The 17,680-nt window shown below is 41.3% G+C and overlaps 1 protein-coding gene across 13 annotated transcripts in view; it reads left to right on the forward strand.

Moving 5' to 3' along the window:
• Positions 1 to 17,680, forward strand: part of MCF2L2 (MCF.2 cell line derived transforming sequence-like 2) — a 159,747-nt gene that overhangs the window by 131,782 nt on the left and 10,285 nt on the right. For 8 of the 13 annotated variants that reach the window (XM_083848405.1, XM_083848398.1, XM_083848403.1 and 5 more), the window contains exons 22-29: positions 1,400 to 1,621; positions 2,281 to 2,373; positions 2,763 to 2,841; positions 3,722 to 3,794; positions 6,895 to 7,004; positions 11,132 to 11,227; positions 15,197 to 15,286; positions 16,756 to 16,827. In XM_083848405.1, the coding sequence (XP_083704531.1) occupies positions 1,400 to 1,621; positions 2,281 to 2,373; positions 2,763 to 2,841; positions 3,722 to 3,794; positions 6,895 to 7,004; positions 11,132 to 11,227; positions 15,197 to 15,286; positions 16,756 to 16,827 (835 nt within the window). The remainder of the gene's footprint in view (positions 1 to 1,399; positions 1,622 to 2,280; positions 2,374 to 2,762; positions 2,842 to 3,721; positions 3,795 to 6,894; positions 7,005 to 11,131; positions 11,228 to 15,196; positions 15,287 to 16,755; positions 16,828 to 17,680) is intronic. The other 5 variants (XM_083848410.1, XM_083848401.1, XM_083848407.1 and 2 more) reach the window with 4 other exon arrangements.

The following is a 17,680-nucleotide window of genomic DNA, read 5'->3' on the forward strand; positions in this document are numbered from 1 at the left end:
GAGTGACAGGAGGCTCTCACCACTGTAAAAAAAAAAAATACGTATTTTTGATTTAGCTTTGCATTTCATCAGTATGCTTTCCACAGGCTTGTGGTTTATACCAGCATGCACATGTAGATGCAAACATACACAGTCCTGTATGCAGAAATAAGAAAACCCAACTCTCTATATTAGAAATGGCAGATGGTTATAGAAATGACTGAGTCTTTTGGAGAGTCTAATAGTATCCTGATATGAAGTGGAAAAGTACCTCAACAAACCCTCATTTTGCAGTTGGATCTAGGTTAGAAGGAGGAGAGCGTGAGAGAGACCAATTTGCACTCTGTGCTTTAAGAAATCATTCCCACTCAGAGACAACATCTTTACCTTATAATCAACAGAACATAACAATGCTGAAAATATGTCCTTTAATAATGAACCAAGCTTATTCCCTAAACTACTTATACAAAGCACTCCCAGAAAAACTTGCCATTAGTATAATTATACTCATCATTAGTTCTAAAGCCCATTACTATGTAGATGCTGCCATGTCCTCTATCCACATATTACTATGCTCTTTAGTACAGAACTGAGCTATACTTGTTTGTGCTGCTTGCATCTGAGCCAAACATCATTTACATCCATTGAAGTATTTCCCCGTAAGTGGTCCTGTCCTCAGAAAAGGGCTTTAACTCAGAAAGCCCTGGTTCCTGCTTGTACTTTCACTCTCTCTCAGATACTTTTAGGGCTCTTTGGTGCATATACTCGCTCTTTGCCCAAGGCTGTACAGCATTGCATAGCTTTCAGATGGTGAGCTAAGAAACAATTGACAAAGCTTTTAAATGCTGTTTTGCAACGGGAGGGAATTACACACCTACATACCTCTGAGCACCAATCTGTGTCTCCAGACATCTAAGTGTCTTTCCAGTTCTTGTCCAGGGATGCATACATAAGAAGCTCATAGCAGAGAAGAAACCGAACCTGGATCTTTCAGAGCCAAGGCATTTGCTTGGATATCTGGACTGCACTGGTCTTTCATACTGCTTTGGGATCAGGAGTCTTGAAACCCAATTCTTGTCAGAAAAAGACACTTCTGTGGTCAGCAGAGGACAACCAGTGTGTCAGATCCAAAGAGGTCCTGAAACAAACCTTAGACACTAACTGTGAATGGAGAGACAAACTGGGAATTATGGACATAGAAAACAGTGGGTTAATGGTGATAGGAAGAAACCACACAGGTTTAGCCAGCAGATATGAGCATATGGGCTTGCAGATGTAACACATCTGCTCTCCAGTACAAGGAATGCCTAGGCACATGCCTCTGCCTGGAAACTTAACCAGCACTAGAGGAAAGGACTGTGCCTGAGATTACCCTAGTTTGAACATATAATGTAGGTTCTCTCTTTTCCTTGCCTGCTAGGGGGATGTTAGTGAGCTTGGTAAGCTGTTGATGCAAGGTTCTTTCAACGTGTGGACTGACCACAAGAAGGGTCACAACAAGGTGAAGGACTTGGCTAGATTCAAACCGATGCAGAGACACCTCTTCCTCTACACCAAGATGCTGCTTTTCTGCAAGAAACGAGAGGAGAACACAGATGGTCATGAGAAGACAGCTTCATACAGCTTTAAAAATTCATTAAAGGTAATAAATGTGATAATGGGAAAGGGGGGAAAAATAAATCTGGCTCTCACAATACAGGGAGGTTTCCACATGGAGAGCTGGAGAAGGTAGCCATATCTGGAGCTATCTCGCAACCCCGAGTAAATGGAAGCTCCTGGTTTAGTTTCAGTTTGGAGACAGACCCAGCCATATGTCCTGCAACTTCAGATGTGATTCTTGGTTTTGTAACTCACTACAAACTGGCACCTAGTGTCCCTTAGAGAGGAGCAGGGCTGAATGGACTCAGATCTGTGATTTTTCTGCCTATAGGCACTATAATCACTGACAGCAAATTGAAAACCTCAAACTAAAAATTTCTATAGGTGGACAAGAGTCAGGATAATGTTGAAAACCAACCTGCAGTATGAAGCAAACAAAGCAAAGAAGATAAACCCATGGTCAGATATTAGCCGGTGTTACTTTTGAGCATTTTTAAAATTATTTTATTTTGCCTGTGACAATCAAGAAGATGAGTGATAAGGCAGATGTTGAGAAATACATGTTCTGAATTTTTGTTTTTAATGACTCCCTAAGGTGCAGAAATGAATGCAGCCTTTTAAAAATGTATCTTAGAGGAGATTGAATTTAAAGACTGCTGACATTTTCCAGAGTCCAGCTTCTTTTTTTCTATTTTCAAACAGATGAGCACTGTGGGCATTACAGAAAATGTAAAAGGAGATAACAAGAAGTTTGAGATCTGGTATAATGGCAGGGAAGAAGTCTATATCATTCAGGTAACAACAATCCTTTATTTCTAAGGATTATGTTTTCTTTTGATATAATTACTTCTAAGGAAGTTTTCAATGTTGTGACTTTCATTGTCCTGTACAGTCATTCTGTTGGCACTAAAATTACCAATATGTCATTGTGGAAATTGTTACAACTTTGGGCCAAAAAGAAAGCAAAGTAATGGAAAATTACTTGGGGGGTTGGACAGAAAGGCAAGGACTGGACCTTAGATTCATGGTAGCCATTCCATCTCAAAGAGTGGCCTTTGCTTTCTTTTGATCTAAAAAAGATTCATTCCTAGGTGAAACCAAGATCAAATGTAGGTCAGGGCATCCAAGGAACTGACATCACACTTTAACTAGATCTGCTTTGCCTTTTCCTTTTGTATTCTCAGGCATCTTCTGTTGAGCTGAAAAACACTTGGATTTCAGAGATTCGCAAAGTCCTGACAGGACAACTGGAGGCATGCAGAGGTAGGACACAGTGTGATCCGATGATGTTGCCTTCCTTCTGTAGCTGTGTGTGACATCGTGGAGCTGGGATGAGTCCTAGTGTTGTTCAGTACTACCAGTGAAATGAGCAAGAACAGATCTTCTCTGCAAGGATGAGTTGGGTGATTGCAGCAATGCTGGGATTTAAATCCTCGTGTATGAATAGTTATTCCACTCACAATTAGTCTGAGGAACATGATTTCTGTCTGTTCTCCCTCTCAAGTGCAACCTTAGAAACATCCATTTACATCAGCATGTGAGGAGATGGGGTCCTGTTCTTCACTCTGTGCCTTCTCAAGACTGACACAAAAGATCTCCTTCCACACAAATGAATGCACACAGCAACTGTTCCCATTCTTTGCTTTACTTTGCGTTTGATTTTTTTTTCTGTGTGTGGGGAAGTATGAGGGCGGTGATTGTTTTAAATATGACTATCAGTAGTCCTCTCCTCTCCTCTCCTCTCCTCTCCTCTCCTCTCCTCTCCTCTCCTCTCCTCTCCTCTCCTCTCCTCTCCTCTCCTCTCCTCTCCTCTCCTCTCCTCTCCTCTCCTCTCCTCTCCTCTCCTCTCCTCTCCTCTCCTCTCCTCTCCTCTCCTCTCCTCTCCTCTCCTCTCCTCTCCTCTCCTCTCCTCTCCTCTCCTCTCCTCTCCTCTCCTCTCCTCTCCTCTCCTCTCCTCTCCTCTCCTCTCCCCTCCTCTCCTCTCCTCTCCTCTCCCCTCCCCTCCCCTCCCCTCCCCTCCCCTCCCCTCCCCTCCCCTCCCCTCCCCTCCCCTCCCCTCTTTTTTCTTTCTTTTACACAAGTAAGGAAGCAACTTACACAATTTGGAGAAATTCCTTTTTACTTTTTTTTTTTTTTTTAACAGAAGCAAGTCAATTACACCAAAGAATCACTGAGAGTGTATACCATGCGCCAATGAATTCCTCCAATATAAGCAGGTAACTACAGCTATCATGGCATATCAGGAAGATGTCTTTTATGTGCCTTTGTGCCTTTGCAGGACGTAAATTCTTAGTGTTCTGTTTAGCTTCCTGAGTACAAACTTACTAAATTGTCTTCGTATTCTTCAAAGGCATGTAAAGGCAAATAAAGGTTTTGCTCATGGGGAAACTCAAAATTGCAATGCAGAATTCATTTCAAAGATCATCATTTGATTTTGCAAAAGAACCATATGCTCCCAATTAACTTGAAGTTTAGATATTGGAACATTTTCAGGATGTTAAATGGAGCTGTCAGCAAATCTTTGTAATGACCCAATTGCTGGGCAAGTTTAATATGTGAATTGGCATGGCATAACCGCTGTAAATGTTTCCTTGTGATTGCTTTAGCAGGACAAACTAAACCAAGAGATCCCAGGTAACACAGCCAGTCTTTGAGAGCTCTGCAATTCAATGAAAGAAATTTTAAACAGATGCAGTTCTGTTAATTCTGCATTATATTCTCTCTAGGCTTGGTTGTATTTCAGAGATGCTTTGTTTGAAGTTTAAGCTGAAAAGGTTTACGGTGAAAATCTTTCAGCAAAACCACCCTTGAGATAGAAGGAAAAAATTGTTCCAGTAATCACAAGAAGATTTCAAATCAATCCAGATGTATATCCCTCTCACAAGGCTATTAAAGTGAGAATTTTCAAAGTAGAAATTATAGACAAAATATCACAGCAGGAAATTAATTAACTCCAGGAAGAAAAGCCACGTGATTAGATATTTATCCTAGAGTGGATTAAACCAGAGAAAAAATGAAATGCTTGTCCTCACTCCACCAACCACCCCAGAGAAAGAGAGGTTAGATGCTTCTGCTCCAAATGCTCCAAATTGTTTTAAAGGACAGGAAAAATATGGTAAGTCTTCATGAGAGAGCAAAACACAAAGTACCATTATATGCCTTACTGACTGGCATAAGCTGAAGTCACCTTGGTCTTCTGTAATGTGTCGCGGAGAGGAGCAAGGGCAGAGGAACTGCAGCACGAGATGCCTCTGCAGTGGCTGATGAGAAACTGGTTCCAGAATTCTTCAGACTGTGGAGCCCCTTCTGCAGCCTGTTTTGGGAAGCTGGGTGGAGGCAAGGAGAGGAAGGAAGAAGTTAGGCTTTGTGACAGCCACCTGCCTGTGCATAGTCTGTGTTTGTGACTGGCATGACTAAGCAGCGCCAGTTGTGAAAGGTGCTATTATTTAGCCAGTGGAGGATAGTATTAGCCAAACAGCAGCCAGCATCATCAGTGCTCTGCCAGAAGTTGGAGGCTAATTAATTAGTGAGATGTTATCTAAACATTGGAACACCCTCTCCCGGGTTGCCCTTGTGTAAAAGGCTATTGCTTGTTGGGAATTGTCAAACCTGTACTGTCACACTGGGAAAATCTGTTTGAAGGAAATTCCAACCCCGTCCCCAAGCCACATCCATTCACTGACAGAGTCCCCTTTCTTTGTTTACATGCCATTGCGACACTTGGGGATGCAATTCCATGAGCTAAGCCAGGGCTGGGCTGACTCAGGATTGGAGCTGGGGTTTCTGCAAAATAAACACTTAGAGCTGGAGCCTTTGATCCAGGTGGTTATCACATGTCCCTAAGTCCTGTTCAATCTGTTTAAAACCTCTCTTCGTAAATTCTTCCCCAAAGTTTCACTGTTTAATCCTGAAATGAGATGTCCTGTGGTATCTATTGCTGCTGTATCCCTCTGAAGGGATGGTTGCTGCATTTCAGTGGCAATGAAATGATCCCTTCTTATTGTTTTCTAATCTATTAAACATAAACAGTTTAAATAGAATATTTTTCTAACTGTTTAACTCTCTTGGAAATGACTGATTAAGTCACACATCCATGTAAAAATATCCTGTGCACACAGATAGACACTAGGAATTTTACTGCAGATACTGTTTCAAAGAAGCTGGTGTGTTTTCTTGGTGTCTTTCTCACAGCTGTAAATCTTTAACTCTGTCAGCTGCATGTTTCATAGATATCTCAGCCTAGATGAGAGGGAACAGAGAAAAAAGAATAAGGAAATGTGAGTGTGCTTTGGATTTGTTCCCATATTTATTTTGAGCCCCATTTTGTATCTGACATCAGGCTGCAAAATCATATTTTGATTTAGTACAGGAGGTAACAGAGACCTCCATTAATGTTCCATCAGAAACAGGTCAGAGGTTCAAATACAAAGCAGTCCCACGCTGTACTTATGTACGCTTGTACTTATAAAAGGTATTCATGGATCTCCAAATGTTTTGAAGATTTTAATGTTAACTTGGACTTTCCTTTACAGCAAGGCAGACCCCATGTATGTTAAGAAGAAAAGTTCATATGTTAACTGTAAACAGCAAAGTAATTGCTGATACATGTTAGTAATGAGCATTTTGGGACAGAGTATTTCAAATGTGTAGAAATAATGACATGGGTGGGACATCCAGTCTGCCAAAGATAACAGTCAAACGCACAAACTAAACCACCAGGCATTTGCAAAAAAAAAAAAAGGAGGATAAGAACCTTGCAGCTCTAATGCCCTACAAACCTGGGGCAGGGTGCTCATTCCTGTTACAGATGGCAAAGTACCTGGGCAGATCTTGCAAGACGGATCCCCTGGTCTGTGGTTCAGTTGTATATAGGTATATCCCACTTGGATTCATGTTTTCAAAGAGCAGAAGAAGTTGGGAGATCCTGGAGCCAATGGAAACCGTATGTTTGTCTACACGTGCTATGACCTCTACATGACCATCCAATACGCATTTCTCTCCTGGGGTCAAATACACTCATGCTTCAAAGAACCAAGAACTGGGGTCCTCTTTTCTAACCCAGTTTCTCACCTCTTCCTTCCAAATCTGTTGGACTTGCAAAAGGTGGAAGGAGGCAAGGGCTAGAATGACTTCTTCACCATACATGCCTACACAGATGCAGATTTTTATAGAACACAGTTTTAAAACCTGCTTTTTACTCCTTAAATTAAAGTTTCAACATCTGATGGTAACAAAGAATGCTTAGTGCTGATATCTGAGTGCTCCATTAGGTATTAAGCAGGAATGTAACTGTTTTTGTATTTCTTTTGTCCAAAGGTATAGCAGGAAGTCATCAAACATATATGAAAACAAATCCGAGACATCAAATGTGGAAGCATCTAACAATAAAAACAGGAATTCCAGTCCCAGTGCCAGACAAAAGAGAGGTAGGAGTTCTGAGACAGAGCTTTTGCTTGCAAAGGGTAATATTTTTATTTTTGCAAACTCATTTCGAGAGTTTGATGAGGATACTCAGAACGTGTGTTGCTTAAGTCCAGCATCAAAAATCAGGGCTACAAATCTGAGTGAAACTTCATGAATACCAAAAAGTGTTACCAAGTCAGGATTTTTTAAGTCTGAATTTTGATGCATTACAGTGCTCTTTATGCATTTTTGTTGTTTTTTTTTTTTTTTTTAAGTATGATTTTGGAGGTATAGTATGTGCATTTTAAGCCTCTATATCCTGGATAAGTTGGTTTCTAACCATATTTAATTTTAAGGTTGTCTGTGAACTTTCCTAACAAATTTCCTTACTTTATGTCAGAGATTTTCTTGCCTCCTCTGTGTATAGGTTCCCTGATAGTGTATAGTAAGTAAATGCACATGCAGTCACTGAAAGTCCCTCTGTTATTTGAGGGTGTAAATACAATAGATATATTCTACACAATGCAGGTTTAAATGAGCATCCAAAAGAAGCTGGATCTCATCTGGCAGTAGCAGGAACACCACTTTCTTTTTTAGGTACTGTTTTGAAATGGTGGAGAAAAGCTTTTTTTTTTTTTTAATTATTATTATTTTTTTAAAGTATAAAACAGAAAATTGCAAGATTTTAAAAGAAGAGATGAATATCTAAATTAGGCCAAAAGTAACAACAAAGACCTTTATTAATAGAGATGGTCAAAAAATATTGAATAGTTTTTCTTTGAAGAGTAGGCTATGCACCAAAAGATTTTCTTCACAGTAAGCTTTCATCATCAGGAGAAAGTTATGGATTCTTCATGAAAAAATGCAATTTCATTAATTAAAAACCCAATTCAGTAAAAATTTCTTTTTTTAAAAAATGTGAACTATTTTAAAATGAAAAAAAAGAGTGGAAAAGCGATCTTTCATTTTAAACTCATCAACCCTACCTTTTAAAGTTTTCCAGGAAAATTATTGGTGTTTTTTAACTGGTCCAACTTGCACATGAGCGTGGGAGCTGGGATCACCCTATATGCTGATTTTCATTCTGTCTTCTGTTTTCCCATGAGCAGTTCCTTAGGGCTCTCACTGTAATTTCTTTCTTCCTCACTGCTAGCTCAGCTGAGAGCCACCTCATGCTCTGGTATGTGGCTGCTCCTGCAGGGCTGAGCAGTGAGTCACTTCTCTCTGTGGGATTCAGGGTGTATGCGCGCATTCTGCCCTGCAAAACACACTGTAGAGAGAGCCAATGGAAGACCTATCTGGCTTTAGATGTCTCACCTTAATTTGAAGCTTTAATATGTGTCCCTGTGAGGCACCAGCGCCTCTAGCTGGGACTCTGCAGGGGCTGAATTCAGTCATTTTAAAGATGTACAGTTAGGTCCTACCCATAAAGGTGCATAGGAATCGTTCTGTGACTCTGGGGCTGTGCTGGTCTGCAGTACACATGCTGCATGGAGTCTAGTGCTCTGCTAAAATTGTCTCTTTTGTGCCACCTGCTGACTGGATCACTCCCAATATCTATGTAGTTAATGTGAACACAATTTTCAAATATTGTTTTCTTTCAGAAGTACGGAGTGTGTGTGTGAGTGTGTGTGAGCTGCTATTGGCAAGGTGTATCAGCTTCATCACTGTTATGGATAAGTGCATGTGATTATGTGTTGTCCACATGTAAAACAGTAATTTGTGTGGACCTGATCGGTAAATTCAATGATGTGAAACTATATGGGAGTCAAGTCCTGCAAGAACCTTGAGATCAGCCAGTCCAAGCACCCTGCTCAAAGCAGGGTCAGCTGGAGCAAGTTGCTCTGGGCTGAATATGTCCAAGGGTGGAGGTTCCACAACTTTCCAAGGCACACAGTCCCAGTATTTAACCTTGATAGTAGAAAAGTATTTTCATATTTTTAAATTGAATTTCCTGTATTTTTTCCCCCTGTATTATTACAGTTGGTGCTGCTTGCCTCTCGTTCTGTCACTGAGCTCCATTGAGAAACATCTGGCTCTGTCTTCTTTACTCACTCTCACCAGGAATTTATATACATTCATAAGCCCCACCTCAGCCTTTACTTCTCCAGGCTGAACAATCCCATCTCTCTCTCTCCTCACGTCTGCTACTTCAGTCCCTTAGTCATATTCATTGCCCTTCACTGTTTTCACTCAAGTTTATTGATATCTCTCCTGTACTGGGGAGCTCAGCACCAGACTCATGGGGCTCACCTGTGCTGAGCTGGGGGAAGCATCACCTCCTTGGACCTGCTGGCAGGGTTCATCCTAATGCAGCCCAGAATGCTCTTGGCTGCCTTTGCCACAAGTGCACGTTGTTGGCTCCTGTTCAGCTTGTTGCCCAGCTAGACCTAGTCCTTATTATGTTTGGAGGTGTTTTCCAGGATGATTTGGTATATCTGCAGACTGAAGGAAAAGGTTTGAAATAACTCAGGTGGAGACATGTCACTAGAAGCCAGTCTCTAATGACTGACTGGTGCTGAAAGCTGTGAGGACTTGTGAAATCCTGAGAGAGGATTCGCTAAGTGAAGTGATATAATCCACAGCTGAACAACTGGCATACCACCCTCCCGCCCCCAACCCTGCCCTTTCCTCATGATGCTGTGATGATCAAGTACTATGGATTTTCTTGTTCTACACAAACGGGAAGAAAATGTATTTTATATAACTTTTTCTGGTTTATTTATGAGGTAATCCAGAGTGGTCCAAATTTCAGCCTGCAGGGCATTGTACCAGGCCCACAGTATCTTTACAGGTATTGCCTAGCAGTGGGAGCAGTCATGGCAGGGAATGGATCTGAGGCCAAGAGAGGCAGTCCAAAAGCTGAATGCTTCCCAGTGTGCCTGCGTGGAGCCCAACAGCTGAAGCTGTCGCTTGGTAGCACTTCCTCACCAGATGCATCTGACATGCAGATGACCACACTGACATAAAAAAAAAAAAAGAAAAAAAAAAAAAGAGTGCTGTTAAAATCTGTTCATCTCACACCCACCTATGTGTGCAGGCACCTTGGATCCTGGATTATCTTGGCTGCAGATCAGGACGTGATAGGATGCACTTTCTTTTGGAAACACAGCTCCTCTGTCTGTTGCTTGTCTGTCAGTTTGGATTCACTGTCTCTTTGTGTTCCCTTTGTATTTCTGGTCTTCATTTGTGCCTCTAATGATTTTAACTTGACAGTGTATGAAATGAGGAGGAGGAAGCTAGTGGTCAATCGCAAGGCAGAGAACCAGGCAGCCAACACATGGCTTTTCTCCTGCTTTTTGGCCATAAACCCTCTCTGTGTTACTGGCCCATACAAAGAAAGAGACAGATACATGATTTGTCAGGAATGCACCGATCAGGGGATTTGATCTAGGCCCACCTCTTTCCTACAATGTGAGTAACCGTGTATCTTTGAAACCCAGAGTCGCAGGACCTAGATATGTCTGTGACTCCTCTCTGTAAATGTGAGTGTCAGGCAGCATGGCTGGCTTATTCACGCAGGAGCCTGGCATGTAAGCTTTGATGGCATGGCCCTCCTTACATCCCGGCTAATCGCCGACTGAGAGCATTACTATATGCCAGCTTTGGAGGCTGTTAGAAAGACTTCAGCAGGTAAGGCTGAGCATAGCAGCCACAGGGCTAATCCTGGCAGACTCTGCAGTGCTGGTACTGGCTAGCAGAAGTGTGATTGCTCACAATGCTGTCTGTGCATGTCCTGTGCTGCAAGGCTTCTCTTATTTCTCCTTACAGCCTTGCTGTTCCAACCAGAGTGACATGTTTTCCTAGTCAAAGGCACTAGATCCTTTTCTATGAGCTTGCTGCTAAACTGTATTTTCCTTTGATGAGAGCTACATCCCATCACCTGTTTTTCTTTTTTGTTTGTTTGTTGCTCTCCATTGAAACTCAGTGAGCCTAACTCAGCCTGGGGGCTCTGTTTAGCTCAGCTGATTTAACCACCCTGACCTCATATCACCTTTCTAATTGATTAGCTCTTGCTCAGGCTTGAACTGAATCAAAAAAAAAAATTCTCTATTTTCAGTTGTCATCCAGTGCTAACCTTTCCTTTCCCATAAGCTGAACCGCTGACCCTTCCTTCCTTATTTCTCTTCCCTCTCCCTCTCTCTCCTAGTTGATGCTTCCACCAGCCTTAACCTTGAGCGCACAGCGCTTGCTAGAAAGCGATTCACATTGCAAGGTCTTTCCAACCGCAGAGCTCCACCCAAAGGTAAAATCACCACATGCAGCATTTGGTCTCTGGCCATCTGTCTCCTGCACTCCCACAATGTTCTCTCCATCACATAGTGCCATCCATCACTATTTCCTAGAGTGCTGCTGCATCCCACCCAAATGCGCCTGTCTGATATGCACTTATGACTCCTCCAAGACCCTGTTACCAGAAATGGCTCTCATGGCAGTGTTGGCAAGGCAAGCTTTGAGTTGAGTGGTTGGATCTTTTCATAGTGCACAGTGCGAGTAAGGTTTGTTTCCATTTTTTTTTCAAGGGCCAAAGTGTGAAGATCTTTTTTAAAACAAGAACCTAACTTCTTTCAGCAGTTTACTGGCTTATAAGGAAGAGTATTATCTTTGTGTTGTGCTGCTCTAGATTTTCATTAATGTTAAATCGTTCATTGGTTGGTGTCCTTTGGTTTAACAATTACTGCTTAGCCATAATCTAGTGGTAAGACTGGGGAACTGGGATTCAGAAGATCCGGAGTTTGCTGCCATTTCTACTGAATTATGTTGTATGGCACTGTAAAATGATGTGTTGTGAGTCTTTTTGCATACATGTTTAGAATACACTTAATATCCATGAGTAGAGAGCATTGCATATTCCTGACTGTACTAGGAAGATATTTTAGAGGAAAGAAAGAGGTGTGAATAGAAATGAAATTGAATGACTATACTCACAATCACTCTGAAAATATAAGGTAATTACTCTTTTAATTATTATTATATATCTTTTCTCCTGCTCTGAAAAATATTTCCTATGTGAGACAAAGGCTAGTATGCACTGATGGAGAGGGTCAGCATCACAGGAGGAAGAAGTAAGACAGAAGAATAAAAAGAGAAATATAGAGGAGTTGTAGTAAAACATTACAAAAAGAGAATATGGCAAGAGCCAGGGCAGCTGTAAGATTCTGTCTAGGAGGTGAAGGCTGCGATTGGTAGTAAGATTCAGGATCGGTAGTAAGATTCAAGATTCAACCAATTCAACGTTTTGAAAACAAAGCAAAAAAAGTGAGTGGTTCTCAGATCCTCTGACTTGGGGAAATCAATCACAAAATGCAGATCTGCTAAGTGCAGGATAACACTGTAACTCAGGGGAGTTCAGATCTGCAGTTTTGGTTTGGGTTTCCTTCTCCTTTTTACCTGAATTTGTGTCGTCATGTGAGATGTCTTGTGTTTTGTCCAGTATTTCCATGTTCCAGACAGCAAGGCACACTTCAGAAGAGTTCATACCCCTAAGGTGTAGGCACTGTCGGCTCAAAGACTTGCTGGCTCTGGTTACTTGAGGTTCCTGTGACAAACCTCCCCTACGCAATGCCCCATGTTTGCTGATTTCCCTTTGGTGTGCTGTTCAGTTATTAATCTGGTCCTTGCCTAGAGGAAAACACTTGGCAAATGGCCTCAATGTTTTGCAAAGTGTGGTCATTTCTGTAGGCAATGTTGTGACAAAAACTATGCCAGCACTGACTGGCTGCCAGCATAACTGGCTGTTAGGCAGATTGGAGGCAGTGAGAAGGTAACAGGGAAGTTACTGCAGTAACCTTGTCTTGCTTTTGACCCTTTTGTGTAAAAATCCATTACTGGCCTTGGCAGAAGATGGCATACTGAGCTGAGCTTACTGTGGTTTGGACCCATTGTGTCTGTTCATGGCCAGAACACATTAAAGGGAAAGTCTGAACAACAAAATGATGAGACTAACTAGGGGGAAAACAAGATTGCCAATTGGATGCTGAAAGCATTGCTGAACTGTCTGCCCGAGGTAGATATCATGGAGAAGAAAACTTTGTATAGAAGCACCTTGGTGTTTTGGCAAAGGAAATGCTGATGTGTGGAGGAGAAGCTTCACCATCCTCCACTCCATCCGTGTGGAGAGCCCCAAGGCTCATACCAGAACTGGCACCAAATGTAAAAGCCCACACTTGCAGCACGTTGCATTTCCCCTCTCGCAGCATTAGCTGTCATGGTTTGTGGAGCCAAGCTCGTATTCCTTGGAACTGGCACAGGGTCTCCGAGAGCTGCAAGAAGCAGTGTAAATGTAACCAAATCCTATGAGTACAAAGTGAAGTTTTCTTTGCATTTTAATAAGGGCGGTCACAGCAGCCTAAATTTGGAATAATTCTGTATTAATCATCACTGAGGGCAGAGTTTAACCTCTCATTTTAATTCAGCCTTAGGAGGTATAAATAAGGATGTACTTGAATATATGTGCTTATTAATATGAATTTACTGCTATCGATATGTGAGTAAGGAGCTACATTAATGCTTACAGAAGTTACAGACTTTTTACAAAGGCAGAAGTACAGTTAAAATGCACTGAAATTTTACAGAGCTAATATGGTTCCCTGCTGTTTTGGCGTAACAAACGTTGCAGAAATTGCTGTTTGGCCAGTCATGCTAATTTCTGCTGCGCTGGAAACAGACAGTGAATGTGACATTTATGAGGCAGAACTATGGAAAAAAACAATGTAAAGAGAAATGTTGTGTGACTGAACACTACTATCAGGAAATGTGAAGATGACGAGTGGGAAAAAGAATTTTAAAATTACTGAAAAAAAATCTTTATAGTAGTATAGTTTTGCAAAAGATATTTAAACCTGAAGTTTAAAATCACATGACATTTCTTTTACTCCAGTGCTGTTTGACACCTAACCGTGAAAAAAAAAAAAAAAAAAGAGAGAAGATACAGTAAGAGAAAAGAAAGCAATTGGAATAGAAAAGTCTCCCTGAATCGCAGTCACTGACTGGGAACATCTAGGCTAAGATTCAGCAAAGATATATGCATGTTCTACAAAGAGCTTTCTGTGATATAATTCTTTTCCTACTCCAGGAATATCTCTGATGACAATAGAACCATTTAATTTTTACATAAATATTTTTTCGATATTTTAAAAAATCAAAACATGAAAATCACAAATAATTTTTAACAATCTGAAAAGCTTCAACAGAATATTTAAAACTATTTCTAATGTCATTTTCAGCTGAAGCTGTGTCCTGGTGTAGTTAATTGTTCAAGTATCTTACTGAAACTGAGATCTGAAGGCTATGCATAGCTTTACTCGTGTCTCAAAGAAAATACTTGAGTAATGCATCACATGGGCTTGGACTGTTTGCAGCAGAAGAGACTAAAATTTTAATCCTGAAATATTTGTAAGCAAGCAACTTTTTCTCCCAAGTGGTGCTGCTGTAGCTGGTAGGTGCAAGAGCCACATTACTGTGCTTGTAGGTGTGTAGATGCAACCTCCTAAGAGCTGCTTAATGATGAGAAAGTGTTTTGAAACATTATGTGCTCTCTGAAGCTAGCGGTTAGTCCATTTATACCTTTGATCTGTTTATGAACTATTTTGAGAAAAAATGCTGCTCACATCTCACAGTAAAATCTTAGAAAGTTGTGTGTTTATTCCCAAACAGCCTTTGGGAAAAGGCATGATTTGAATTGGAATAAACAAACAAAAAACCCTGGTGACTTCATTTTTTCCAAGCTGATTTACACCCGTAGGGAGAGAACATTCCCGCAGCGAACTCCCAGAAATGACAAACGTGAATTCTAAACCATTCGTGTTTGGTTTTCAGTGTATTTCAGGCCAGTCATCACAGAACAAGCAGCTCAGTGTCTAAATATTCTGAAGTTCATCTGCAGACACACACACCGCTCTAACCATCATCCTCATCTCTGTGTTTTGTAGCTGTACTTAGACTACTTGGTTGCTACAACGTTAACTGGCTAAAACATTAAGTTTCCCTTCGGCAGCATTAAGATTGGCTCAATTGGAACTGCTTTGAAAATATGTTTATATAAACTCTTTTATGTGCTTTTCACTTTGTAGAAAGTATCTCTCCTGGCTGTCTTAGGGAGCAACCTACCTTTTATTCACCCTTTTCCAGCTGCTGCTTTGCTTTGGACATCTTTTACCCTCAGTGCTTATTAACCTCTAATCCTGCCCTGCATTGCATCTGTCTATTCTCCCAGATCCAGAATCTAAGGAAAGAGAAGTTACCCGTCGCTTTTCCCTAGCCTCCTCCATCAGCACCACAGCTAATGCATCTGCTGTGACCAAAGGTACTGTCATGCTGCTTGCTTAGCTACCCTTCTCCCTTCCTGCTGACTGATTCATTTGCTGCCAAAAGCTGTTCACAGAGTGAGTTATCAAGCTCAGTTTTTATAAACGCATGAGATTGCAGTAGAAGAAGAATCAATAACACCTGCAGGAAGGCAGGCCAAGACATTTGAACTTTGTGTCAAGGTGTGCTCCCATTTCTCAGCTTCAAAGAGTGGTGCTGATTTCCATGGAAACTGTATTCACTTTTTGCTGTTACGGGTTAGTTTTCCAACTTCTCCATGGGTTTGGATTAGCCAAAATTCAACAGAAATTATTTTCCCATTTCCTTAAAGCTGCTTAGCAATTGTAGATTTCAAGAAAGGTAGGCTCTGCTCTTTGAGTAGCAGTAATCAATAAGAAAGCTTGAAATCAAGCCAAAAATGGGGTAGCAATTAGTACCAGTTTTAAGCATATTTAGCATAATTACAGTTATGATTAGAATACTTTCAGAGTGGCAGGAAGTGAAAGCATGGTGGAGTTTATAAGGAGAAGGATATGATGTTACCACTCTATACAAATACTTCTTTGCCAGCCTCTTTAGACAATAATACTTCAGCATTACCACATGAAAATTACAGGCATAGCATGGGAAAAGAGGTTCTTATAGTGTCCAGTCTTTGCCATCAGCTTCAGATCTATATGGTCAATTATTAGGTAATGGGAAAACTGATAACCTACAAAATTACTTCCTAAGCTAGGGAATAGAAAGAAGCACATACATAGAAAGAGAATGGGCAAAGTAGGGTTGTTCTATAGTGTGATTTATTAAAGAGAGTGTGTATGAATTACAATGAAATTCAAACTTTATAAAGGTTTCATGTAAAAGAAAAAAGTTGTAGGAACCTGTCTACTGTTAGGCTATTGGAATTATCTTGGAAGGGTGAGAAAACTACTTTTGTAATCATTTTAACAGCTAGAAAACAAAACCAGTGCTTTCCAATAAAGCGTTTTATTTACAGCATATGCTTTAAAAAAATGTTTAGCTTAGCTCCATCACATCATGAGCTCTCTACATGTGTAGTCAGGATGCAGGAGAAGCACTGTACATGGGGCTGTGAAGGATGCCCTCCAATTCTGTGGGACTCAAGTGTTGGCTTTTTTCAGCCTTTCCCTGCCAGCCTCATGTGTAGGAAGCTGATTGTGAGTCTCCCTGTATTAGTGCCATCTCCTGGACAAGTGTGAGAGAAACCATCTGTGAATCCTGTATGGAAGCAGATACGTTTATTGTGTCTTAATGTCTTTTGCAAAAAGAGGCCTGTTTCCTATCCACATCACAGAAGTGTTTGTCTTCACCACTTAGAACTTAGGGGATGGTCATTTTTCTGGGTGAGACGGAAAGTATTAGGCAGGTCATGGTTCTAGGTAATGGGAAAGCAAGTTTCTCTTTTAACAGTATTTACAGCCTTATGACTCTGCAAACTTCACACAGGTCCCCTTGTTCCTGCAGTTAAAGTCAAGAGACATGAAATAAAGAGTGACCCAACTCCCTTGGGGTTTGAAGGTATGAGTATTTCCATCCTGCATGAAAAGCTGTTTGGCAATCTTTTGATATTATTCACCCAATTCACATCTCATCGCTGCTGGTGGATGACACTGGACTCCATGTAGGCATTCAGGGTTTGGTGTCACTTTATCTGTCTAGCCGTGATAAACAAAACTTGTCACCTCTTTTCTTGTCACCTGCACTCATGCCATATTTATGAACTTTCACCTAGAGATGGGCCTAAATTAATACCTCAATTCTCTGCCTATTTTGGGAAATAATGCTCTAGATTATGATCTGGATCTGGATTTTCTGCCCAGCTTCTACCTCACCCTGTGGATGGGGAGGAGAGTTTAGCAGCAGGGAGCCAAGGGGCTACTTTTCACCTTCACCTGCAGTCTGGCCACTTGCATCCCTCTTCCCTTGTTGGGCTTTGCACCTAATAAGAGGAGCAGGAGCCACAAGCATGAAGATCACAAAAGAGGCTAGACTACATCAATATCCATTTAAGGTGCAGTGTTTCATTTCAGTCAAGCAGAATTTCCACCTGTTTGTTGCAGCAGGTTCATCGATTACTGTTTAACAAACAATACCAAAAAGTTAACCTGAGAAGTGATTCTCCAGCTACTGGAAGATCGCCAGCTTCCAATGCCAACTTTTCCCCTTGCACCAGGATCTGCCAGAGCACATTGCTCTGTGGGGCACAAGCAGTCAGGTAGCCCCGTGGTAGGAGAGGGAGAAGAGAGACATAGGCTGAGGAATCCTTTCCTATAATTGTGTTGCTTTGCACAAAACCTTGGTAGAAAGGACGGATGGCCAGGTCAGTGATGGGATTGTTAACACATCAGAGCTACCTGCTATGTCACTCCCA

The sequence above is a fragment of the Anser anser genome (genome assembly GCF_964211835.1).
Source record: "Anser anser genome assembly, chromosome: 9".
NCBI lineage: Eukaryota > Metazoa > Chordata > Aves > Anseriformes > Anatidae > Anser > Anser anser.